Source organism: Triticum urartu, chromosome 3A (genome assembly GCF_056163025.1).
Source record: "Triticum urartu cultivar PI428250 chromosome 3A, HENAU_Tu73, whole genome shotgun sequence".
Lineage (NCBI taxonomy): Eukaryota > Viridiplantae > Streptophyta > Magnoliopsida > Poales > Poaceae > Triticum > Triticum urartu.
This window is the reverse complement of record NC_141875.1, coordinates 736,844,570-736,871,085: the sequence shown is the minus strand read 5'-3', so window position 1 is coordinate 736,871,085 and position 26,516 is coordinate 736,844,570. Positions and strand designations below refer to the sequence as shown.

General features: G+C 47.7%; 1 protein-coding gene across 1 annotated transcript; it reads left to right on the top strand.

Annotated features, from left to right (window-relative positions):
- Nucleotides 1–2,031: 2,031 nt before the first annotated feature.
- Nucleotides 2,032–13,454, top strand: LOC147982467 (double-stranded RNA-binding protein 1-like). Its single transcript, XM_087514413.1, has 3 exons — nt 2,032–2,396; nt 2,827–3,077; nt 13,284–13,454. The coding sequence occupies exons 1-3, from the start codon at nt 2,153–2,155 to the stop codon at nt 13,452–13,454; spliced, it is 666 nt and encodes a 221-aa protein (XP_087370539.1). The 5' UTR covers nt 2,032–2,152.
- The last annotated feature ends 13,062 nt before the right edge of the window (nt 13,455–26,516 follow it).

Here is a 26,516-nt window from a genome sequence, read left to right as displayed (position 1 = left end):
GGTAGCTACCAGGTGAAGCTGCACGCTTGGTCGCTGACAACGGCAACACTCATAGGCGTCGGTATCTTTTTGAAGAAATCATCGTGGTTCTCCTCTCCATTTAGGGGTTTCGGGTGAAAGCCTTTGTCCATTGTGGACTTGGCAACGGCGACGATTAGCACCGTTTTCCCTCCTCGAGGCATTGTCATGGAGCTTAGGTGTTATATAGGATGTAGTGTGGCGTTGTAGTCAGTTCATCTTGTGCTATCTCTGATAGCATAGTCGCGTGCTTCTTACGTGGTCTGGTTATCCTGGGATCGGCATTGTCTGAGGGCTACCTCATCATCTTGTATTGTTTGACCGTGTATTTGTTTTTGCTTGTTGCTTTATACATAAAGCCAGTGCGAAAGCGGGTTTCAAGAAAGAACATAAAATATTTAGTTAACTACTAAAAGCTAGTTACATTTTTGCTTACTAGCAGGCCTTTGGGTAATGAAGTCCCTGTTTCTGGCTTGGGGCTTTCTAAGAACCGAGACCGAAACCCTACCCTCCCGCACCGCCACCCGGGAGGTGGCCGGGGAGGGCACCATATCCTCCGTCCACGAGCCTCCCCTCCTCCTCCCTCCTCCCTCGCCGCCGCTAGGGGGCGCGGCCGGCGAAGACCAACCGACGCCCGCGACGGCGGGGCTCGATCTTCCTCCAGCGCAATGGGGTGGCGCATGCCTCTTCTTTGGGTGCGGTCGCGGGGCGCCACGGCGTGGCGGCGCACGGCCTCCTGGCGGGCGTGGTGATACGTGGACGGTTGCGCGGTGGAGCACACCTCGCCGTGGCAGTTGGATCCGGCTTCGGGCTCCCAGCATCTGGGGTCTGGCTTCGGGCTCCTGGCGGCTGCAGATGGGTCTTCCCGTCGCGGGCGCGCGATGGTTCTCCTCGGGCGACGATGGTTCTGGTGGTGGCGTGGTCCCTCGGGCGGCGCAGATCCGTGTGGTGTGGAGGTGGTGGCACGGTCACTTGATGGCGGACTAGATCTGTGCGGGCCCGGCTCGGCTCCGCCTGCGATGGCTTCAGCGGACGGAGGTGCGGCTCGTGCAGGGGATTGCGGAGACGGGGGCGCGCCCATTGCAACACGGCGACGGGGGCTTCATGAGCCATTTCGAGCTCGGCCGGGCCTATGTGCCTTTGCTCCTCTTGCTGCGTTCGGTCTGCGACCGCCGATGGCGGTGGAGGTTGTCCCCTCCCGCGTGGCTTCTGACGCTGCCACTCCTCGTTCCCGGCTGCTCCCTCTCGGACCCATCGGTCCCGCTTCGGACTCCATGGTGAGATGGCGGTGGTGGCTCCAAGACCGTGGTGGCGCATGTTGGTGGGCGGCAAGTGTGGTGGAGCACGACAGATCGGTCGGGGTGGTGGGTGTGTGGCGGACGAGAAAAATCCCTGCCGGCTTGGCTTGCACCGACGCAGCGGCGCCCGTGGGTGCTATCATTCCTTCCTAAAGGGCGTTGGGTATCCCCCTCACCCATGTCTCTCCGCGTACCGCGGGAAATCCAAGGACCAGTTTGGGCAGCAGCGTCGTCATCGTCGCGTTCCTTCGTGAAGGTGTTGCTTGGTATGCGGTGGTCCAAAGTGCTAGGAGTGCAATGGAAATCTCCAGAGGGCATAGCGGCTGCGGATCATCATTGTTTTCATCGATCCGACTCTGTTGTCATTATTTTCTTTTTCTTTCCTTTTTATTTTGTTTTGGGCGTGCTTGTGCTGTCTGCCCCAGCAATGGATTCTCAGGTGTATCGGGTGGTTGATATATCTATATAGCGGGGCAAAAGTGTATTTCAAGGAGTTACATTTTTGCTGTAAAAAAAGCTAGTTACCTTTTTGCCGTTATTTTCTGGGGGCTAATGAAAACCTAATGCTCTTCCTGTCTAGCGCAATTTGGGCAGAACGATACAAGCTTCCACCAGACTGGCCAGCCAAGCTCCTAATTGACCGCGTCCCAGCTGTGCTCAACAGCCCGCAAGCTTCCAAACAAAAAAGGAAGAAACGGGCGCGTGCAATTAACGCACACCACGCCGGCCGGCCACACCCTGCGCAGATCAGATCGAGGCCTCTCCGCCCCGAGGAAACCATTCCGACCCCTCTTTCCCTTCCCTTTCCGACCGAATCTCCCTCGAGCCCAGCGGCGATGTTCACTTCGAAGCTGCATAACCTGTGCCAAAAGCTGCGGTGGCCGGCGCCGGCCTACGCCGACCGGCGCGAGGGCCCGGACCACGCGCCGACTTTCCATGCCACCGTGGCCGTCGGCCGCGCCGTGTTTCGCTCGCCGGCGGCACCCAGGCCCCGCACGCGCAACCAGGTGCGGGATCTGGCCGCCAGGGCAGCCTTCGAGGACCTCGCCGGCTGGGAAGCCCCTCCGCAGCTACTGCCTGGTGAGTGTCTATGTATGCGCGCGCCCTAGCTAGCTACAGTAGATCCGATTTTGTTCTGGATTCTAGGGCTCCTCCTCAGTCCTCTCCACCGCATGTACTGGCTCTCCTCCCATGCCGCGCTGCCGAAGCAGACGCCCAAGGGCCTCGTCGTGCTCGCCGAGATGACAGGAAGACAACATGTTAACACTAGAAAATCTACGCCACACTCAGGAGATGGAGCCATGGAGATCCGAAAAATCTTCAGCGCTTGCAGACCACCACTTCAATGGTGGGGAGCATAGTAAGACAGCATGAGACAAATGGTCCTCGTCCCTAAAATTGAGTTGATATTTTTTCCATCTCTCATGCTATTGTGAAGCTTCTTATTGGCAATCTTGTCACTAAAATGGTTCTTGATGTTCTTTCGCACTCACTATTCTCTGTACTGCAGAAACACAAGTTCCTTACAAGTGTCAGTTGCAAGATTATGCTCAGAAGAGACTGAAAGATTTACCATTGTATCACACCATTCAGAGTGGTCCACTTCACCTGCCAATGTTCAGGTCAACAGTCACCATAGATGGCCGCACTTTTGAAAGTCCGAAAGACTACAATACAAAAAAGAAGGCAGAATCGGCTGCTGCGGCAGCTGCCCTAATGGCATTAGCTGACCAAGCAAAACCACTGGAGAAAATGCTACTGGTTGGTTTCACCTATATATTTTTTGATTCTTATTATGGGATGGTCTAGACTTGCACGGCCTCACCTATATATTATAGTCCCTCCGTAAACTAATATAAGAGCGTTTAGAATACTAAATAATGATCTAAACACTCTTATATTAATTTACGAGGGATTATATAATAAGCACTAACATCCTTCACAACTTATCTGTATTAGTAGACGTGTTCATCTCCCATATCGGATTTCAATATTGAAGAAAATAAAAACTGAATTGATTCACCGACTTCATCTAGTGAGGGTTGACAAATTTGACTATCATATGTTCAGCCGCAAAAACTACCCATGTCCTTCCAAAGAAATAAAACCCCTTGTCTCATAATTTAACAAAACCAACACTTTTGCTCAGCTGTTGAAATTGGCTAGATTAGCACCATGTTTCCCGTTACCATTTTTCGGTCCAAAACAGTGTTTCACAGGTCAATGCCTCGGTGCCTGGCGCTGACTTTTGGGACCTCAATGCCATTCACGTTGGCACCAAGAATATTTCTTAGCTTTGCATTGGGCAAGCTAGCTAGGCAGTGAGCTTGTCAAGAAATTATGCATCAAAGCTAGCTAATAGCAAACTAACCAGCTTTGCTTCAACGCGAGACACCAATTGAGGTGGTGTTGAGGTTACAAAGTGTTGGAAATATGCCCTAGAGGCAATAATAAAAGGATTATTATTATATTTCCTTGTTCATGATAATTGTCTTTTATTCATGCTATAATTGTGTTATTCGGAAATCGTAATACATGTGTGAATACATAGACACCAACATGTCCCTAGTAAGCCTCTAGTTGACTAGCTCGTTGATCAACAAATAGTCATGGTTTCCTGACTATGGACATTGGATGTCATTGATAACGAGATCACATCATTAGGAGAATGATGTGATGGACAAGACCCAATCCTAAACTTAGCACAAGATCGTATAGTTCGTTTGCTAGAGTTTTTCCAATGTCAAGTATCTTTTCCTTAGACCATGAGATCGTGTAACTCCCGGATGCCGTAGGAGTGCTTTGGGTGTACCAAACGTCACAACGTAACTGGGTGACTATAAAGGTATACTACGGGTATCTCCGAAAGTGTCTGTTGGGTTGACACGAATCAAGACTGGGATTTGTCACTCCGTATGACGGAGAGGTATCTCTGGGCCCACTCGGTAATGCATCATCATAATGAGCTCAAAGTGACCAAGTGTCTGGTCACGGGATCATGCATTACGGTACGAGTAAAGTGACTTGCCGGTAACGAGATTGAACGAGGTATTGGGATACCGACGATCGAATCTCGGGCAAGTAACGTATCAATTGACAAAGGGAATTGTATACGGGGTTGCTTGAATCCTCGACATCGTGGTTCATCCGATGAGATCATCGAGGAGCATGTGGGAGCCAACATGGGTATCCAGATCCCGCTGTTGGTTATTGACCGGAGAGCCATCTCAGTCATGTCTACATGTCTCCCGAACCCGTAGGGTCTGCACACTTAAGGTTCAGTGACGCTAGGGTTGTAGAGATATAATATGCAGTAACCCGAAAGTTGTTCGGAGTCCCAGATGAGATCCCGGACATCAGAGGAGTTCCGGAATGGTCCGGAGGTGAAGAATTATATATAGGAAGTGCAGTTTCGGCCATCGGGAGAGTTTCGGGGGTCACCGGTATTGTACCGGGACCACCGGAAGGGTCCCGGGGGTCCACCGGGTGGGGCCACCCATCCCGGAGGGCCCCATGGGCCAAAGTGGGGAGGGGAACCAGCCCATAGTGGGCTGGTGCGCCCCCCTTGTCCCACCCCATGTGCCTAGGGTTGGGAACCCTAGGGTGGGGGGGCGCCCCACCTGGCTTGGGGGGCACTCCACCCCTTGGCCGCCGCCCCCCTAGGAGATCCCATCTCCTAGGGCCGGCGCACCCCCTAGGGGGCCTATATAAAAGGGGGGAGGGAGGGGGCAGCCGCACCCTTGAGTCTTGGCGCCTCCCTCTCCCCTGCTACACCTCTCCCTCTCATAGTAGAACGGCGAAGCCCTGCTGCGGTGACCCCTGCATCCACCACCACGCCGTCGTGCTGCTGGATCTTCATCAACCTCTCCTCCCCCCCTTGCTGGATCAAGAAGGAGGAGACGTCACGCTGACCGTACGTGTGTTGAACACGGAGGTGCCGTCCGTTCGGCGCTAGGATCTCCGGTGATTTGGATCACGTCGAGTACGACTTCCTCATCCCCGTTCTTTGAACGCTTCCGCGCGTGTTCTACGAAGGTATGTAGATGCAATCCGATCACTCGTTGCTAGATGAACTCATAGATGGATCTTGGTGAAACCGTAGAAAAATTTTTGTTTTCTGCAACGTTCCCCATCAGTGGTATCAGAGCTAGGTCTATGCGTAGTTCTCTTTGCACGAGTAGAACACAATTTGTTGGGGGCGTAGATGTTGTCAACTTTCTTGCCGCTACTAGTCTTATTTTGCTTCAGCAGTATTTTGGGATGAAGCGGCCCGGACCAACCTTACACGTATGCTTACGTGAGACCGGTTCCACCGACTGACATGCACTAGTTGCATAAGGTGGCTGGCGGGTGTCTGTCTCTCCCACTTTAGTTGGAGCGGATTCGATGAAAATGGTCCTTATGAAGGGTAAATAGATGTTGACAAATCACGTTGTGGCTTTCACGTAGGTAAGAAAACGTTCTTGCTAGAACCCTATTGCAGCCACGTAAAACTTGCAGCAACAATTAGAGGACGTCTAACTTGTTTTTGCAGCAAGTGTTTTGTGATGTGATATGGTCAAAGTTGTGATGAATGATGAATGATATATATGTGATGTATGAGATGTTCATGCTATTGTAATAGGAATCACGACTTGCATGTCGATGAGTATGACAACCGGCAGGAGCCATAGGAGTTGTCTTTTTTTTTGTATGACCTGCGTGTCATTGAGAAACGCCATGTAAATTACTTTACTTTATTGCTAAACGTGTTAGCCATAGTAGTAGAAGTAATAGTTGGCGAGCAACTTCATGGAGACACGATGATGGAGATCATGATGATGGAGATCATGGTGTCATGCCGGTGACATGATGATCATGGAGCCCCAAGATGGAGATCAAAGGAGCTATGTGATATTGGCCATATCATGTCACTATTATTATTTGATTTCATGTGATGTTTATCATGTTTTTGCATCTTGTTTACTTAGAACGACGGTAGTAAATAATATGATCCCTCATAATAATTTCAAGAAAGTGTTCCTCCTAACTGTGCACCGTTGCGACACTTCGTTGTTTCGAAGCACCACGTGATGATCGGGTGTGATAGATTCCAACGTTTACATACAACGGGTGTAAGACAGATTTACACATGCAAACACTTAGGTTGACTTGACGAGCCTAGCATGTACAGACATGGCCTCGGAACACAGAAGACTGAAAGGTCGAGCATGAGTCGTATAGAAGATACGATCAACATGAAGATGTTCACCGATGTTGACTAGTCCGTCTCACGTGATGATCGGACACGGCCTAGTTAACTCGGATCATGTTATACTTAGATGACTGGAGGGATGTCTATCTAAGTGGGAGTTCATTGAATAATTTGATTTAGATGAACTTAATTATCATGAACTTAGTCTAAAATCTTTACAACATGTATTGTAGATCAAATGACCAACGTTGTCCTCAACTTCAACGCGTTCCTAGAGAAAACCAAGCTGAAAGACGATGGCAGCAACTATACGGACTGGGTCCGGAACCTGAGGATCATCCTCATAGCTACCAAGAAAGATTATGTCCTACAAGCACCGCTAGGTAAAGCACCTGTTCTCCCTGCAGAACAAGACGTTATGAACGCTTGGCAGACACGTACCGATGATTACTCCCTCGTTCAGTGCGGCATGCTTTACAGCTTAGAACCGGGGCTCCAAAAGCGTTTTGAGAGACACGGAGCATATGAGATGTTCGAAGAGCTGAAAATGGTTTTTCAAGCTCATGCCCGGGTCGAGAGATATGAAGTCTCCGACAAGTTCTTCAGCTATAAGATGGAGGAAAATAGTTCTGTCAGTGAGCACATACTCACTATGCCAGGGTTACATAACCGCTTGACTCAGCTGGGAGTTAATCTCCCGGATGACGCGGTCATTGACAGAATCCTTCAGTCGCTTCCACCGAGCTACAAGAGCTTTGTGATGAACTTTAATATGCAGGGGATGGAAAAGACCATTCCTGAAGTAATTGCAATCCTGAAATCGGCAGAGGTAGAAGTCAAAAAGGAACATCAAGTGTTGATGGTGAATAAAACCACTAAGTTCAAGAAAGGCAAGGGTAAAAAAAACTTCAAGAAGGACGGCAAGGGAGTTGCCGCGCCCGGCAAGCAAGCTGCCGGGAAGAAGCCAAAGAATGGACCCAAGCCCAAGACTGGGTGCTTTTATTGCAAGGAAAGTGGTCACTGGAAGCGGAACTGCCCCAAATACTTAGCGGACAAGAAGGCCGACAAAACGAAAGGTATATGTGATATACATGTAACTGATGTGTACCTTACCAGTACTCGTAGTAGCTCCTGGGTATTTGATACCGGTGCAGTTGCTCACATTTGTAACTCAAAGCAGGAGCTGCGGAATAAGCGGAGACTGGCGAAGGACGAGGTGACGATGCGCGTCGGGAATGGTTCCAAGGTCAATGTGATCGCCGTCGGCACGCTACCTCTACATTTACCTACGGGATTAGTTTTGAACCTCAATAATTGTTATTTAGTGCCAAGTTTGAGCATGAACATTGTATCAGGATCTCGTTTAATACGAGATGGCTACTCATTTAAATCCGAGAATAATGGTTGTTCTATTTATATGAGAGATATGTTTTATGGTCATGCTCCGATGGTGAATGGTTTATTCTTAATGAATCTCTAGCGTAATGCTACACATATTCATAGTGTGAGTACCAAAAGATGTAAGGTTGATAATGATAGTCCCACATACTTGTGGCACTGCCGCCTTGGTCACATAGGTGTCAAACGCATGAAGAAGCTCCATGCAGATGGACTTTTAGAGTCTCTTGATTACGAATCATTTGACACATGCGAACCATGCCTCATGGGTAAAATGACCAAGACTCCGTTCTCAGGAACAATGGAGCGAGCAACCAACTTATTGGAAATCATACATACTGATGTGTGCGGTCCAATGAGTGTTGAGGCTCGCGGTGGTTATCATTATGTTCTCATCCTCACTGATGACTTGAGTAGATATGGGTATGTCTACTTAATGAAACACAAGTCTGAGACCTTTGAAAGGTTCAAGGAATTTCAGAGTGAGGTTGAGAATCAACGTGACAGGAAAATCAAGTTCCTGCGATCAGATCGTGGAGGAGAATACTTGAGTCACGAATTTGGCACACACTTAAGAAAATGTGGAATAGTTTCACAACTCACACCGCCTGGAACACCTCAGCGTAATGGTGTGTCCGAACGTCGTAATCGCACTCTATTAGATATGGTGCGATCTATGATGTCTCTTACCGATTTACCGCTATCTTTTTGGGGCTATGCTTTAGAGACTGCCACATTCACTTTAAACAGGGCTCCGTCAAAATCCGTTGAGACGACACCGTATGAGTTATGGTTTGGGAAGAAACCTAAGCTGTCGTTTCTAAAAGTTTGGGGATGCGATGCTTATGTCAAGAAAGTTCAACCTGAAAAGCTCGAACCCAAGTCGGAAAAATGCGTCTTCATAGGATACCCTAAAGAAACTATTGGGTATAACTTCTACCTCAGATCCGAAGGCAAGATCTTTGTTGCCAAGAATGGATCCTTTCTAGAGAAGGAGTTTCTCTCGAAAGAAGTAAGTGGGAGAAAAGTAGAACTTGATGAAGTATTACCTTTTGAACCGGAAAATGGCGCAACTCAAGAAAATGTTCCTGAGGTGCCTGCACCAACTAGAGAGGAAGTTGATGATGATGATCATGAAACTTCAGATCAAGTTGCTACTGAACTTCATAGGTACACAAGGACACGTTCCGCACCAGAGTGGTACGGCAACCCTGTCTTGGAAATCATGTTGTTAGACAACGGTGAACCTTCGAACTATGAAGAAGCGATGGCGGGCCCGGATTCCGACAAGTGGCTGGAAGCCATAAAATCCGAGATAGGATCCATGTATGAAAACAAAGTATGGACTTTGACTGACTTGCCCGTTGAGCGGCGAGCCATAGAAAATAAATGGATCTTTAAGAAGAAGACAGACGCGGATGGTAATGTGACCATCTATAAAGCTCGGCTTGTCGCTAAGGGTTATCGACAAGTTCAAGGGGTTGACTACGATGAGAGTTTCTCACCGGTAGCGAAGCTGAAGTCCGTCCGAATCATGTTAGCAATTGCCGCATTCTATGATTATGAGATATGGCAAATGGACGTCAAAACAGCATTCCTTAATGATTTCCTTAAGGAAGAATTGTATATGATGCAGCCGGAAGGTTTTGTCGATCCTAAGAATGTTGACAAGGTGTGCAAGCTCCAACGCTCGATTTATGGGCTGGTGCAAGCATCTCGGAGTTGGAACATTCGCTTTGATGAGATGATCAAAACGTTTGGGTTTATGCAGACTTATGGAGAAGCCTGCGTTTACAAGAAAGTGAGTGGGAGCTCTGTAGCATTTCTCATATTATATGCAGATGACATACTTTTGATGGGAAATGATATAGAGCTTTTGGACAGCATTAAGGCCTACTTGAATAAGAGTTTTTCAATGAAGGACCTTGGAGAAGTTGCTTATATATTAGGCATCAAGATCTATAGAGATAGATCAAGACGCCTCATAGGTCTTTCACAAAGCACATACCTTGATAAGATATTGAAGAAGTTCAATATGGATCAGTCTAAGAAGGGGTTCTTGCCTGTGTTGCAAGGTGTGAAATTGAGCTCAGCTCAATGTCCGACCACGGCAGAAGATATAGAAGAGATGAGTTTCATCCCCTATGCCTCAGCCATAGGTTCTATTATGTATGCCATGCTGTGTACCAGACCTGATGTAAACCTTGCCGTAAGTTTGGTAGGTAGGTACCAAAGTAATCCCGGCAAGGAACACTGGACAGCGGTCAAGAATATCCTGAAGTACCTGAAAAGGACTAAGGAAATGTTTCTCATTTATGGAGGTGACGAAGAGCTCGTCGTAAAGGGTTATGTCGACGCTAGCTTCGACACAGATCTAGATGACTCTAAGTCACAAACCGGATACGTGTATATTTTGAATGGTGGGGCAGTAAGCTGGTGTAGTTGCAAGCAGAGCGTCGTGGCGGGATCTACATGTGAAGCGGAGTACATGGCAGCCTCGGAGGCAGCGCATGAAGCAATTTGGGTGAAGGGGTTCATCACCGACCTAGGAGTCATACCCAATGCGTCGGGGCCGATCAAACTCTTCTGTGACAACACTGGAGCTATTGCACTTGCTAAGGAGCCCAGGTTTCACAAGAAGACCAGGCACATCAAGCGTCGCTTCAACTCCATTCGTGAAAATGTTCAAGATGGAGACATAGATATTTGTAAAGTACATACGGACCTGAATGTATCAGATCCGTTGACTAAACCTCTCCCTAGAGCAAAACATGATCAATACCAGAATTCCATGGGTGTTCGATTCATCACAATGTAACTAGATTATTAACTCTAGTGCAAGTGGGAGACTGTTGAAAATATGCCCTAGAGGCAATAATAAAAGGATTATTATTATATTTCCTTGTTCATGATAATTGTATTTTATTCATGCTATAATTGTGTTATCCGGAAATCGTAATACATGTGTGAATACATAGACACCAACATGTCCCTAGTAAGCCTCTAGTTGACTAGCTCGTTGATCAACAGATAGTCATGGTTTCCTGACTATGGACATTGGATGTCATTGATAACGAGATCACATCATTAGGAGAATGATGTGATGGACAAGACCCAATCCTAAACTTAGCACAAGATCGTATAGTTCGTTTGCTAGAGTTTTTCCAATGTCAAGTATCTTTTCCTTAGACCATGAGATCGTGTAACTCCCGGATGCCGTAGGAGTGCTTTGGGTGTACCAAACGTCACAACGTAACTGAGTGACTATAAAGGTATACTACGGGTATCTCCGAAAATGTCTGTTGGGTTGACACGGATCAAGACTGGGATTTGTCACTCCGTATGACGAAGAGGTATCTCTGGGCCGCACTCGGTAATGCATCATCATAATGAGCTCAAAGTGACCAAGTGTCTGGTCACGGGATCATGCATTACGGTATGAGTAAAGTGACTTGCCGGTAACGAGATTGAACGAGGTATTGGGATACCGACGATCGAATCTCGGGCAAGTAACGTATCGATTAACAAAGGGAATTGTATACGGGGTTGCTTGAATCCTCGACATCGTGGTTCATCCGATGAGATCATCGAGGAGCATGTGGGAGCCAACATGGGTATCCAGATCCCGCTGTTGGTTATTGACCGGAGAGCCATCTCGGTCATGTCTACATGTCTCCCGAACCCGTAGGGTCTGCACACTTAAGGTTCGGTGACGCTAGGGTTGTAGAGATATAATATGCAGTAACCCGAAAGTTGTTCGGAGTCCCAGATGAGATCCCGGACGTCAGAGGAGTTCCGGAATGGTCCGGAGGTGAAGAATTATATATAGGAAGTGCAGTTTCGGCCATCGGGAGAGTTTCGGGGGTCACCGGTATTGTACCGGGACCACCGGAAGGGTCCCGGGGGTCCACCGGGTGGGGCCACCCATCCCGGAGGGCCCCATGGGCCAAAGTGGGGAGGGGAACCAGCCCATAGTGGGCTGGTGCGCCCCCCTTGGCCCACCCCATGCGCCTAGGGTTGGGAACCCTAGGGTGGGGGGGCGCCCCACCTGGCTTGGGGGGCACTCCACCCCTTGGCCGCCGCCCCCCCTAGGAGATCCCATCTCCTAGGGCCGGCGCACCCCCTAGGGGGCCTATATAAAAGGGGGGGAGGGAGGGGGCAGCCGCACCCTTGAGTCTTGGCGCCTCCCTCTCCCCTGCTACACCTCTCCCTCTCGCAGTAGAACGGCGAAGCCCTGCTGCGGTGACCCCTGCATCCACCACCACGCCGTTGTGCTGCTGGATCTTCATCAACCTCTCCTCCCCCCCTTGCTGGATCAAGAAGGAGGAGACGTCACGCTGACCGTACGTGTGTTGAACACGGAGGTGCCGTCCGTTCGGCGCTAGGATCTCCGGTGATTTGGATCACGTCGAGTACGACTTCCTCATCCCCGTTTTTTAAACGCTTCCGCGCGTGATCTACAAAGGTATGTAGATGCAATCCGATCACTCGTTGCTAGATGAACTCATAGATGGATCTTGGTGAAACCGTAGGAAAATTTTTGTTTTCTGCAACGTTCCCCATCACAAAGGTCAACACATAATAGTATGACGTTGACCATGAAATATTGTTTTGTCTATAGAAATGCTAACATTTTTTCTCAACTCCACGTATTCAGTGCTCAATGCCAATTCGTCAAGGTTACAAAGCTCATGGCCAAAGGCCATGGCGTTGACCACGAACTGTCATTTGTTTGAGGAAATACTAACTTTTCCCCAGTGCCATGTATCAGTGCTCAACGCCAAGATACATGGCTTTGAGATAGCCAAGTTCAATGCCATGTTGGTTCGAACAAGGAAAAGGCGTTAGGATTTGGTTAAAATTTTGAACAAAGGTTATTTTTGGCTGAACATTTGATAAAGGGTCAATTTGTTCATTACCGGCCTGCATTTACTATGTGCGGAAACAGTTAAATCTGTGTACTAATGAAATGACTTTTATATTGAATTCTGTGGAAAAATTGATGCATAGAAAGATTTGAAAGGGATATACTATACTTCTGATTTTTTTTGACTATGTGCTAAATTTTGCAATTGTCATCTAACAGACTGCTTTACATGTTGTAGCTGGCTCAATTCATGTATTTCTTTGCCTGGAATCCAGATTAATTATAAGGTTCAGTTGCACATTCGTAGTGAAAATTTTAAGAAAACACCTGGTTTTAGGGGGAACACAGGATTGATCTGATTTCTCTAAGCATAGCACCAGTCGCCTCCCTAACTATTATTTTCTCAACCTTGTTATGCTTAGAGGAGTTTACATCTGCATATACTCGACATCGATGATTTTGTTGTATTTATCTTGATATTTACATCCATCCACTCATATGGGTACAGAACCAAGCGCTGAGGCGGCGACAGCAGCAACTGTGGCACATGTTGCTTGTGCCAAATGCGGTTGCTCGAAGTCAACTGACAGGATCAAGGTCTACCGACGCCATCCTGAAATGGTGTTACCAGATGGGGCGACCATACTCCCCTTTAGCGACGATGATTGGGTGGCTGTGAGGCTACCCTCCCCTCAACCGTGAAGGTATTCTTTGCTTAAGCATATTCCCATCGTTTATTTATCAGTATCCATTGCTCTCTGCTCGCTGCACAAGTAAGTTGTTTTCTCTCTGTGTCCAAATTCCAGATGCAGATGGTGGATGCTAGCACAGCCAATGCACCTGTGCTGTTGTATGTTGTAGTTTTACCCCAAGTTTGGCTCAACATATCCACACTGCAGCTGTATTATGTGCCTGTTCGATTCAGCATCGTTATAGACTTGATGTAATAAGTTTATGCTGATGGTACTTGGACCTTGGCCAACCATCTCTCTAGCTAAACCTGGATTATACATGTTGTTACCAAGTTGTCACTTTGAGTTTGTCAGACTGCAATTTATTTATTTGGACCATTCGGACTTCTGATCTATAACTTTCTTCCTTGCTGAATGGTTTGGAGTGCAGAAATGCCGGCCGTCCTATGCTCTCTCATGTTGCACGTTTTCTGCCATTTATTTCTGTATTTTGCACCCCTAGCGCTCTCTGCACTACTCTAGTGAGACGCCATTGTTTTTAGAAATCACGGTTAAGAACTAAAAAGTAAGAACCCATCTTGACACAAGCTCTATGCCCATCCCTCCCGTGTTGTCTCTCTTCAGTGGCCTGGGAGCCAAAACCTAGCCACCGGCCATACACCCCACCCCGCCCATCCTCCTCGCAGCCGACTGATCACGTCGCCAGGCGAAGCCCAAGCGGCAGAACCGTTTCTCCTCGCTCAGGTTGTGCGGACCGGGACCTGCTGGTCTCAACGGAGACGGTTGGCTCGGGCGGCAGCGCGGGCGTAGCTGCTGGCTCGTGGTTGCAGTATTGTCCGGTGTCGGCCTTGGCGGCTCATGGTTGGGGACAGGAGGAGCTGCGCTCGTGCTGGAATCCAGCAAGCCGGTGCTCAGATATGCTGTCTGGACAGGATGCCAGCGAGGGTGGCATGGGCGCATGGCCCCGGGGCACGTTGTTTTATCAAACACTGTTTTCAAATACAACTATTTTTAGAGTACGTTGTTTGAAAGAATAGTAAGATCAGTATGGGGTTATAAAACTTAGTTAAACTATGAAGATTCGTGAAGGAATGGAACCGGGTTATTCTGTGGTGAAGAAAATCCAATATGATTTTACTATTATTTGAAACAGTGTTTTCAAATATAGCTTTTATCGAGAGTACACTTAGGAGTACCATACTTTTTATAGAAGGCAAAAGACAAGTAGAAAAGACTAAAACTTGATGCGAGCAACAAGTGTAGTTGAACCTCCACATGCAAGCTAATCAAAAGATTAGCCACTGCAACTATTGCAAACACAACGCAAAGGGCATGCCCTAAACAGATCACCAAGCCACATCGCGACCAACACCGGTCATCTCGAAGAGCAAAAATTTCAACCAAACTTTTCCAGTCGAGGCAACAACCACTCTTGAATGCCTAAGAGGAGACGACAAGTGGGTAGCAGACTTAGTCAGACCCGAGAACGCAATTGTCTTGGACTCACTGGCAGTTGCGTACATAGCGCCCATGAAGATCAGTCCGGACCAGCGCAAGCACTGGAGAACCACAATCCGCAGTCTGCAAGGCATGTCTCCGCACACGATGCTCCCAACAAAGTAACAATGCTAAGACTCCGCTATCACCAATCCGGCAACTGACATAGGCTTTCACTTAGAGATAACAACCCAAACGAGGAGGGGGGATGCCAAGACACATTGTGACGCTTCCAAAGAGGGGAACGACACCCCTGGCGCCGTCGCTGCCAACTTCGACAGTAGATAGACAGGTTTTCATCCATAACATCCCACATCTCCCACACTCCCCATCGGATTGTGACGATATTGTCCTTGTTGGGTCGCTCCGCCACCACCGCAACACCTCACCATCATGACCATAATGTCATGGAACAGCGACACCCCACACGATAGAGGAGAACGCGGGCCATGTTCCACCTCATGCATGACCGAGAACTAGCAAATCCAACCCGACCTCCATATCCAGCGTGGCCAAGGCCGTCGGCACCGCAAGAAGCAACTAGTCACGCCACTCAGGAAGACAGCCTCGCTGCGACTGCGCCATAGGGACCCATATCCGGTCCGCGCCGCAGCCTCCAACTCCCACGCCGGAGCCTCCGTCTACTACATCAGCGTCGCTCGTGTCACCAATGGCACCACCGCACCGCAGCCACTGCCCGGACACTGCTCACGTAGCATCACCTGGCCGAGCACCACTGCATCATTGCAATCGCAGCCTATCCACGTTGCCGTCGCCGAAGTACAAGCTAGCGCCTCCCGAAGGACCACCGTGTGCCAGCACCACTGACGTGAGCTCACGACCATCTTCTACTGCTCTAAGCGCTCCCCTCCGTGCGCCACCACATCGAAAAGAATCCCCGCGCCGCCCACTTGATGCAACTCCCCCGCGTGTGGGTGGCCCGTCGGGGTGCGCTGACCACATATGCACCCGCAGCCTTCAATGGTTGGGCACCACCACCGCCGCCGATGCCGACCGGTGGGATCACGGGGAGGATGGACTTGCGGGGATAGGGTTTGCCTCCGGAGCAGCCCAGACGAGCGCCTAGGAGGGAGTGGGGAAATTTTACACACTAAAACATAACTTTGATTTTCTCATGTTTGCGCTGAATGCAATGGTTGTCATTTCATTGTGAAATTTCATATGCAAGTAGAGTGGTTGACCATGTATGCTAAAAAAAAGTTTTTTTGGATATCTTTTCAAAATTTTCCAGTTTTCTTTTCTGAATATACTATTCATAACGGGTGCGTGTGTGGAACCATATCCCAAAAAATATTCCTGTCCATTGAAAATCATGAAATTCTAGAATTACTACTATAGGGCTGGACGGGGAAGATCCGGAAGCCAGTTCTGAGATACGTATTTGGAAGTGCCAAAAGGAAAGCATTAAAAATGGGAAACGTCAAAAATAAAAGTCTTCCATTTTTACGGCATTAATTGGAATTAAGAGCATCCAACCTGCGTTCAACAGTTAAGGGCATGTACAATGGTTGATAGGACAGTCTTATTTTAAGTCTTGCATGTATTTTAAAGATGACAAAAAAATATGTCTACAATGGGTTATATCTTAGCCTTATCTTCAATAACTAGCAATTCCTTAAAACATGGTGAGACAAATTATGTTAAGAGATCATATCTTGTCTTATCTTAAATAAGAGAAGACAAGCATTTTCTTATGAGTTCGCTCTCCTCCACCTCATCATTTATCCTACGTGACACTCATAAGATAGCACCATTGTATATGCCCTAACAGCACCCTCTGGAAAGCTGTCGGCAAACTAACAAATTAGTGCACACGACGCCGGCCGGAACGCAGATCCGATCAAGGCCCCGAGGAAACCCTTGCCTGCCCAGCTTCAATCCCCGTTCCCCGTCTCCAATCGAGCCTGCTCCTACGCGACGCCATCGACGATGTACAAGCTCCGTCTGAACAACGTGTGCTAGGAGCGGCGGTGGGCGACGCCGGCCTACACCGACCGGCGCGAGGACCCTGACCACGCGTCAAGGTTCCATTCCACCGTCGCCGTCGGCGGCGCCGAGTTCAGCTCCCGGAGCCCGGGTCCCGCAAGCTTATCCAGGCGCAGGACCTCGCTGCAAGGGCAGCTTTTGAGGACCTCGCCGCCAGGGCAGCGTTGGAGCACCCCTCCGCACCTCCGCAACTAGTGACCGGTGAGTATGTATGCGCCCTAGATAGATCTCGTTTTGTTCATGCATGCGCCGTCGCTGCTCGCCGCCAGGGCAGCTTTCGAGCGCCACTCCGCTCCTCCGCAGCTACTGTCAGGTGAGTACGTATGCGCCCTAGATGCGCGGGAAATACCCTTTGGCTCTCGCATGTATATACACCCTATATGATGATTTTTTAAAAATAAAAAAAAATTCAAAATAGTTCAAAAGTATTTTTAGATTAAACTTGACTTACTTGCGCACTAGTATAGCAAATTTCACACACAAAAAACCAACGTTGACTTCACAGCGAAAAAGACAAAATTTATGTGCTATTATAGGTCACTATTCATGCTATTTTGACCGAAAGTTTGTCTTTTATGAAAAGTCAAAAAGGAATTTTCTTTTTGTGCCACTTTTCTCACTGGTACAATGAAAGTTAAAGTTTATTTCAAAAATATTTTCAGAAAATTTTGACTTTTTGTTGAATTGTTATTTTTTTTCCATATAGGGTACATATGTACCCAGGAACCAAACGTTCCCCTCCCCCTAGATATATCCTAGAGCTCCAGCAAGCGCCAGATGTATGAGCCGTGCTGCTCGTCAGTCGGCTGCCGAAGCACACGCCACAACGTGATCCGCCTCGTCATGCTCTACAAGATCACAGCAAGATCGACTTGTTAAAACTACATCCAGACTCTATACATACAAGTGGGTTACTTTGCCGAGCCCTTGCACAGACTCTATACATATAAAAGTGGGTTACGTTGCCGAAACGATGTCCTTAACAGTACGCAGCTTCATGCACTGACACTAAGGAGTTCTGAAAGTCGGTGCCCTTAGACTTAATTAGGAGGAGGAGAGCCCATTCAAGAGGAGTGATATCGTCGTCAATGATCAAGTGAACGCCAGCATGCAATCACTACTAGGAGTAGAGCGCACTGCATTCCAAAGGAAACCACGAAATGGATTAGACACGATATCGTATACTACTTGTAACGCACCGCAAAAACATAACAGCAGCTATAATATAACAGCATTGAAAAAGTGCATAATAGCAGCAGTGCATGTCCACATTTATTTTTTTGCCGGGAAGTTCATGTCCACATTACAAGATGAATTAGTTTTCTTGTCTTTTCATCTGGGCCTACTTTAAGAGTGGTGTCAACTGTTAAATGAAGGTTTAACCTGTTTTGATTGCTAGCTACTGAGAGACCGTCTAGTAGAAATGGATAGCTTAATGGCTACCATGGAAAATTATTCTTTTGTTCTTTCTGATCTCTTGATTGGCCTTTACTACCTATGCAGTTATATAAATGCCCCTCATGCCAAAACTTGATTTGATTTCTTTTCGTGTCTATCATGTCGTTCTCACGTTTTTATTCCTGCCACTAAAAATGGTCATGATGTTCTTTCACACCTGTTTCTTCTATATTATTTTTGTGGTACTGACTACTTTATCTATTGCAGAAATGCATCTTCCTTACAAGTCGCAGTTGTGAAATTATGCTCAAGAACTAAGGAAAGATTTACCTTTGTATAACACCACTCAGAGTGGTCCACATCATGAACCTATCTTCAAGTCGGACATTTGGAAGTCTGCAAGACTATGCTACAAAAAAGGAGGCCGAATCGGCTGCTGCGGCAGCTGCCCTGGTGGCAATACGTCAAGAAGCAAAAAGATCAGAGCAAATGCTTATGGTTGGTTCCACCTTTTTTTAATATTCTCATGGGAGGCATTTTATTTGCACTCCCTCACCTCTATATTAGGACTAACATCCTTTGGCATTTATCTGTATTAGTAGTAAACACATTCATCTCCCACCTTGGATTTCAATATTCAAGAACTGAGTAAAAAAAATGTATTGATTCACTCACTTCATTTAGTGAGAATTGACAAACTGGATCTCTTTCAAATGTTCAGCATAAAAAATAACCCATGTGTCTCCACACACACCCAAAAAGATCCCCTCTTCTCTGAAAATTTAATTCAAACTAACCCTTTTGCTCAATGCCAATCATTATGTTTCCAGGCATTTGAGATAAACTTTTACGACCAAATTAATGCTCCATAGGTAAACGCATGGTGCTTGGTGCTGAAGTTTGTGACCTCAATTCCAATCACGTTGGCGCCGGGAATTTTGCTTTGCTTTGTGCTTGGCAGGCTAGGTAGTAGCCAACTACCTAGTTTTTGCTTCAGTGCTCAACGCCAATTGAGCTACATTGAGGTTACAAAGCTCAACACAGAATACCATAGCGTTTACCATGAACTGTGTTTTGTTTGTGGAAATGCTAACTTTTTCTCAACGTCATGTACTCATTCCTCAACGCGAATTGAGGTGGTGTTGAGGTTATAAAATCAACTCCAAACACCATGGTGTTGACCATGAGCCCATGTTTTGTCTGCGGAAACGGTAACTTCTTCCCAATGCCAATGTACATGGCTTTGAGACAGCCAAGTTCGCCATGTTAGTTCATCTTTGGAAAATGCTATATTTGGTTAACATTCAATAAAGAGTCAATTTGATCATTTCTCACCTGCATTTACTAGTTCTAGGCTCTTCATGTATTTCTTTGCCTAGAGTCCAGATTAATTATAAGGTTCAATTTCAAATTTGCAGTGAAAAATTTAAGAAAAATAACATTTGAGGAGAGGGGAGCATAGGGCAATGCTTATCATTCTACAGTTATGGAAGGGCATATGATGTAGTTTATAATATCCTAAATAGATTGGCGAAGCCAGAAATACAATTGTAATGCATTTGCTGAATTTGTAAATACTAATTTGATGGGTTGCCTTAACTTCTGTAGGTTCAAGCAATGTTGGATACAAATCTTCGGCATGCATTACCTGAGAAAGAAGGCTATCCCAAATCAACGGGGCACACTCAAGAAGAATGTTTTGAAGGGGGTGCTTCTAAGAAGCAAAAACAAATGCATGTTGATGAGCTTTATTTTCAACATTCTAAAAATAGTAAGTATTTTAAATTCCAGAATTCAAGCTTCGTATTGGGAACGAACTTCACGAGTAGTGTTTAGTATTATTTTTTGAACTCAAGATCTGCCAAAAAAATCGTGAGGGATACTATCTAACTCGTTCTTGTTTATTACGATTATCATACTTTGGTGCGTTGGCTGACGATTGTACCAGTAGTGCAGCATATGTGTTAGGTGCTAGTGTGGCCCAGGTACATTTTGATGGTGTATCAGATTATTAACACCTTAAAAGAAAGGAAATTTCTGAACCTAGTTGATAGTACGTACTCCCCAGTAATCCTACCCCTAAAACATAAATCCCCAAAAATGACAGCCTGTTACCACTAGCCGATGCAAACTCTATCATGTATCGTATATTCTTGTATCATTCACTATCAAAATGCTTGCCTCATCAACACGATTGATCTGATTTCTCTAAGAATATAGCAGCAGTCGCCTCCCAACTACTTATGTTCTCAAACTTTTGGCAGTAGGATCAACAAGGACTAAGATACCATTTTCCATGTGATTGGTAATTGCACCGAACAAACTTCTAAAGTCTTTTTGGCTGGTTAATTAGGTTAAGATGGAGGTGTAGGTAACATACCACTTGGTTAGCTTGTTTATGAATTCAAAGATGTAGCACACAATTTTGACAGAAGAATTGTTATGACTTAACAATCAAGATTTGTAATCAGCTCAAACTTTTGTCCATGCTCATTTCCTCATATGATGATATGTTCCATTCACAGTTCTAAAACCGGACTTGTAACTGAACTTATTCAGATAACTAGTCATGATACTGTCATATTATTTTCTTTCGCTAATGTAAATACCATTATATTCGAAAATTCTATTATATTGAATTAACATTTAAGCTAACTGCAGCAACTGCGACGCCTGTTGCTTGTGCCAAGTGCGGTTGCTCCAAGGCAACTGACCAGATCAAGATCTACCGACGCCATCCTGGAATGGTGTTACCAGATGGGGCTACCATACTCCCCTTTAGTGATGACGAGTGTGTGGCTGTGAAGCTACCTTCCCCTCAACCCTGAAGGTATTCTTTGCTTAAGCATATTTCCATCGTTTATTTATCAGTATCCATTGCTCTTTGCTCGCTACTCAAGTATGTTGTTTTGTCTGTATCCAAATTCCAGATGCAGGTGGTGGGTACTAGCGCAGCCAATGCACCTGTGCTGTTGTATATGTTGTAGTTTTACCCCAAGTTTGGCTCAACATATCCACACTGCACCTGTATTATGTGCCTCTTCGATTAAACATGGTTATAGACTTGATGTAATAAGTTTATGCTGATGGTAGCTGGACCTTGGCCAACCATGCATATCGCTTGTTAAACCTGGATTATGCATGTTATTACCAAGTTGTCATTTTGAGTTTACAAGACTGCAACTTTAATTATTGGGACCATTCGGAGTTCCGATCTATAGCTTTCTTCTTTGCTGAATGATTTAGAGGGCCTCTGTCTGAGTGCTGATATGCCGCCAGGCCTTTGCTTTCTTATGTTGCACTTTTTCTACCCTTCGTTTCTGTATTTTGCTCCCCTAGCGCTCTCTGCTCTACGCTAGAGACACCCTTTTTTCAGCGCGGGGTACACCCGAGAGACACTAGGAATAGTTTGGCGGCTCTATTTTCTTTGGGAGTTTTTAGACAATAAGATGTTTATTAATACTAGCAAAAAGGTCCGTGCATTGCAACGGGTGAACAACAAAAATTCACGAAAATTATAATGTCTGACATAAAATGCACTCGTATAAACCGAAATCAGCAGCGCCCGGAGATTATTTTGTCAACACAAACAGATGGGGTTACAACGGGTACGCATGATTGAAATTTTAATCAAAAAAATAAAAGAAGAAAAAATATGGAACAAAAGCCATCAATCCTGTGCATGTATCCAACTTCGTCAAGATGAAAAGGAAATGTAGAACCAAACCCGTCAATCATGTGCAATTGTGCATGTAGATACGGAGAAGCAAACAAATGCATGCAACGGCCATAATCAAGCATTTAATCCTTTTGTAGCTTTCTCGTTAAGAAAATCCTTTTTCTAGCTAATCCCTCCTGAGTTAGTTAACTTCTTTCTTTAATCTCGTTTTTTGCATCGCGAGAATCAAGCCTTGGGTGTCTCCAGCCCGCGCTTGGGCACCAGCCGTCTCACACGCAGGCAATGCGTGTTGTTTGGCCCTCCACCGCTCTTCCCTCCGACCTTATATTTTGACGTTGTTTGGCATCAACAAAAGTAATGTTATAGACCGCACTATATCTAGGGCCTTTTATTTGAGGCAAATTTTAACATGGTCCCTCTTATCTTCTTTTTTTACATGTGAGGTAAGAAGGTAAGAGTCAATCAAGCCATTCATTGATGAGATCAACGGCTAAGATCTATTTTATACTCTTACCTTTTATGTAAAAAGAGGGGGTAAGAGGGACCATGTTAAAACTGCTCTTTGTTTGATTTTAAGGAGAATACCACGTCTTTTAGAAAAAATCACATTTCAGAACTAAGAACCCACCTTGACACAAGCTCTCCATCCAGCCCTCCGGTGTCGCCTCCACGCCGCGGCCCGGGAGCCAAAAGTTAGCCACCGGCCATACACCCCAACCCACCCCTCCTCCTCGCCGAAGCCTGAGCGCATTGTGAGGCAAAGCACACATGACGCTGGTGGCGTGGCAAGGCCATTTCTCCTCGCTCGGGTTGTGCGGCACGGCGCTGCAGGTCCCAGCGGAGGTGCTCGGGTTGCGCGGCGGCGTGGTCGTCCTTGCTGGCACGTGGCTGCAGTCTAGTCTAGTGCCGGCCCTGGCGGACATTGATGTTGAGGACGCATAGGCGGGCTCTAGCATGCGCGCGTGTGTGCGCTAGGCGCGTCGAGTCCGGTCCATAGTAGACATGGGCGTGTGTGTGCGTGAGAAAGCGCGTGTGTGCGCGTTGGTGTGTGTGCGTCTGTTAGTGAGATGGGTGGGAGGGAGACCGCGTCGGGCGCTGGAGGTGGCCGCGTAGTGCATGTGCGTGTGCGTGCGTGCAGGGAGCGCAAGCCGCAGAGTGCGGGACAAGCAGGTCGCGTGAGTGGGGTGCATACGAGCGCAGGATAGCGTGTTAGTGCACGTGGGTATAAAGCCCCCGTTCCTCTATGTAGCTCGCTGTGGCAATCGAGTTCGTGCTCGAGGAGAAAACCAGAAAAAACCGTCGATGCGGCAGGTATTTGTGCGTCACCAAATTTTTTGTGATCATCTTCCTCCCCTCCGGTCTTGTCTCCGGCGATCGCTGTCGAGTGCTAGGGCTCGCTGTGCCAACATTTGATATCAGAGCAAGATGCGAGGGAGCTCGCCGACGGCTAAGGCGATCGTGCCGCATGGCGCAGGCGGGAGCACGTAGTCGATGGCGATGCTGTTGCTCACACCGGATAACTATACGGTGTGGGCGATGAAGGCACATGCCATCCTCGTTGCTCACACTCTCTGGGAGGCGGTGGCGCCAGCGGGCGATGCGGCGATCGACGGGAGAAAGTGCAAGACGGTGCGCGTGATGCTCCTCGGTGCGCTGTCGGAGGATGTGCTTTTGCAAGTGGCGACGAAACTCACCGCCAGGGAGGTATGGAACTCCCTGAAGGTGTGTTTCGTTGGCACCGATCGGGTGCGGGCGGCCCGGCTTGCGACGCTGCGTGGCGACTTCGACCGGCTGCGAATGGCGGATGGAAAGGCTCTGCACGCCTACGCCAGGAGGTTGGGCATAATGACGGCGCGCTACGCAAGCTTGGGGCGAGGCTCGGAATGCGGCACTCGTGAAGAAGCTCCTAAACACCGTCCCCGACCGATTGTACCCAGCTATCGCCGGGATCGAGCAGTTTTGTAACGCCGACGAGATGGCGTTCGACGAGGCGCTCGGGCAGCTGCGTGCGTTCCTGGAGCGGACGCAGTCTCGTGGACAAGATGGCGGCCAGCGCGAGGGTGATCAACTACTCCTAACGGTGGCGCAGTGGGCAGCGCGGGAGCGGCGGCACGGCGGTGCACGGACGACGACGGCGGCAACAGCGAGGCGTCGGGCAACGGCGGGAATGGGCGCAGCCGCTGCTACCACTGCGGGCAGTGCGGCCACTTCTGGCGCGACTGTACTCAGCCTAGGAACGCAGCAGCGGCAGCGGCGGCTAGGCCGTGGCTTAGGGGGGTGAATGTTAGGCAACAAACCACGACGGGCTCCGGCGTGTGTGCATGTGTGCGTTGGGCGCGTTGAGTCCGATCCGTGGCAGACGCGGGTGTGTGTGTGCACGAGCCGTGGGTGTGTGCGTGAGTCAGCTTGTGTGTGCGCGTGGGTGTGTGCGTGAGTCAGCTTGTGTGTGCGCGTGGGTGTGTGTGCATCTGTTAGCGAGATGGACGGGAGGGAGACCACGTCGGGCGCTGGAGGTGGCCGCGTAGTGCGCGTGCGCGCGCGCAGGGAGCACTAGTCACAGAGTGCGGGATATGCAGGTCGTGAGAGAGGGGTGCGTTCGAGCGCGGGCTAGCGTGTCAGTGCACGCGGGTATAAAGCCCCGGTTTCCCTGTGTAGCTCGATGTGGTGATCGAGTTCGTGCTCGAGGAGAAAATCGGAAAAAGCAGTCGGTGCGGCAGGTGTTTGTGCGCCACCAATTTTTTTGTGATCATCTTCCTCTCCTCCGGTCTTGTCTCTGGCGATCGTTGTCGAGTCCTAGGGCTCGCTGCGCTAACAGTGCGCTGGTGCTGCAGATCCAGCAGAGCTGCTGCGCAGATCCGGCGTCTAGTCAGGGTGCCAGTCAGGGCGGCGTGGGCGCGTGGCCCCAGGGCACGGCTATGTTAGAGCTAAACATGCTGTGTATTGTCTCGAAGTAGTACTCGTATACTGGCCGTCCGAGTAGTACTTGAACAGTAAACCGAGTAGGTTATGATTTCTTAACGCACGTATATATGCTTGTATCCCCACGTTGTAACTGATAGATCTTTGGATCGGGTAGGATAGATTAATCCGATGAACCTACCTTCTTCTTGTGGCTTGAGGAGCTCCAGTTACCGGCCATGGTGGATGGCGGCGGTGGTGGCAGAGAGTAGTGGTGGCGGAGTTTCCCATCAGCACTGTACTAACCCTAGATCGGTAGGGGATTAGGTGAGGTGTACGGCTGTGCGACGAACCTCGTGATGCGAGCCGCCAGCCCCCATCTCTTTATATAGTGCAGGTGACAGGGGCCCGTCACCCATAATGGGTTGAGCGTCCCCGATCAGGGCGCGGATCTAAGGGCCTGGTGGGCCGTTGGGCCCACACGGTGGAGATCATCCTAACATTCTCCCCCTTGATATCAACTTTTACTTTTGACCGTATACTTTTACTTTACTCGTTTCATAACAGATTAATACATAGAACATGTTTCATCGTCACAGCTCAATTGCCGATAGAGTCAGACAGCCACAACGTACCTCTCTGTTTTGAAACAAATTCTTTAATCTTGGGCCCTTACATTGTCCGGAAATTTTAGACTATACCATAAAACCCATGTCGACTGTGTGTTCTCCGAACACACTGGGCGGTAAGCCTTTAATAAGCAGATCTACAAACACTTATCTATTGCTTTTATGCTTCAAGCATTCCTACATAATTCCGGACTTTCTCCTTTACAACGCATAACTCTGTGTCAGTTGTGTTTGGCATCAACACTTGACTCGTTGTCATAGAAGCGAAAGACTTAAAATAGATATCGCTGTTGTCAACCATTATCAACTCCGGGTACAGGTCTTCATAACCATTTTGCCTGTCCCTTAGCCTCATATCAAGCTAAAACATATCTTTGCATCACGTTGATGATAATTGTTTCATTCTTTGGAGATTTTCCACACCAAAACTCCAAGTGTGAAAGTTAGCGACAATTGTGGATTTCGCTATACATTTCACAAGTCATGTCTTTGTACTCACAATATTTCGAGAGCACTTATTTCTTTCAGCATGAGGCCGATATCTTTGACTCCATTCCAGTGATCTATATATGGACTGGACATTGCAAAAACAACCCGGATATGTGAACTGTGTCAAGGCAATATATTGATCTTCCAACAGCTGAAGCATATGGTACCATATCCGTTTTCAATCTTTTCTCATCAACTTTTGGAACACCATAGTTTCCAGTTCCATTACCCTTGACTATAAGAACAGGCGTAGGTTTTCTCGCATGCATACTTTAGAGACCTTTCTTAGCATGTCCATTCAACATCCCTAATAGCCCCTTTTATTCTTTTCTTTGTGAATCTCGATACTTATAACAAGAGACACTCTACCGAGAACATTCTTTTGAACTTTGAGGACAAGAACTTCTTTTCTCCTCCTGCAGTAGGTTGACATCACCACTAGCAAGTAGGAT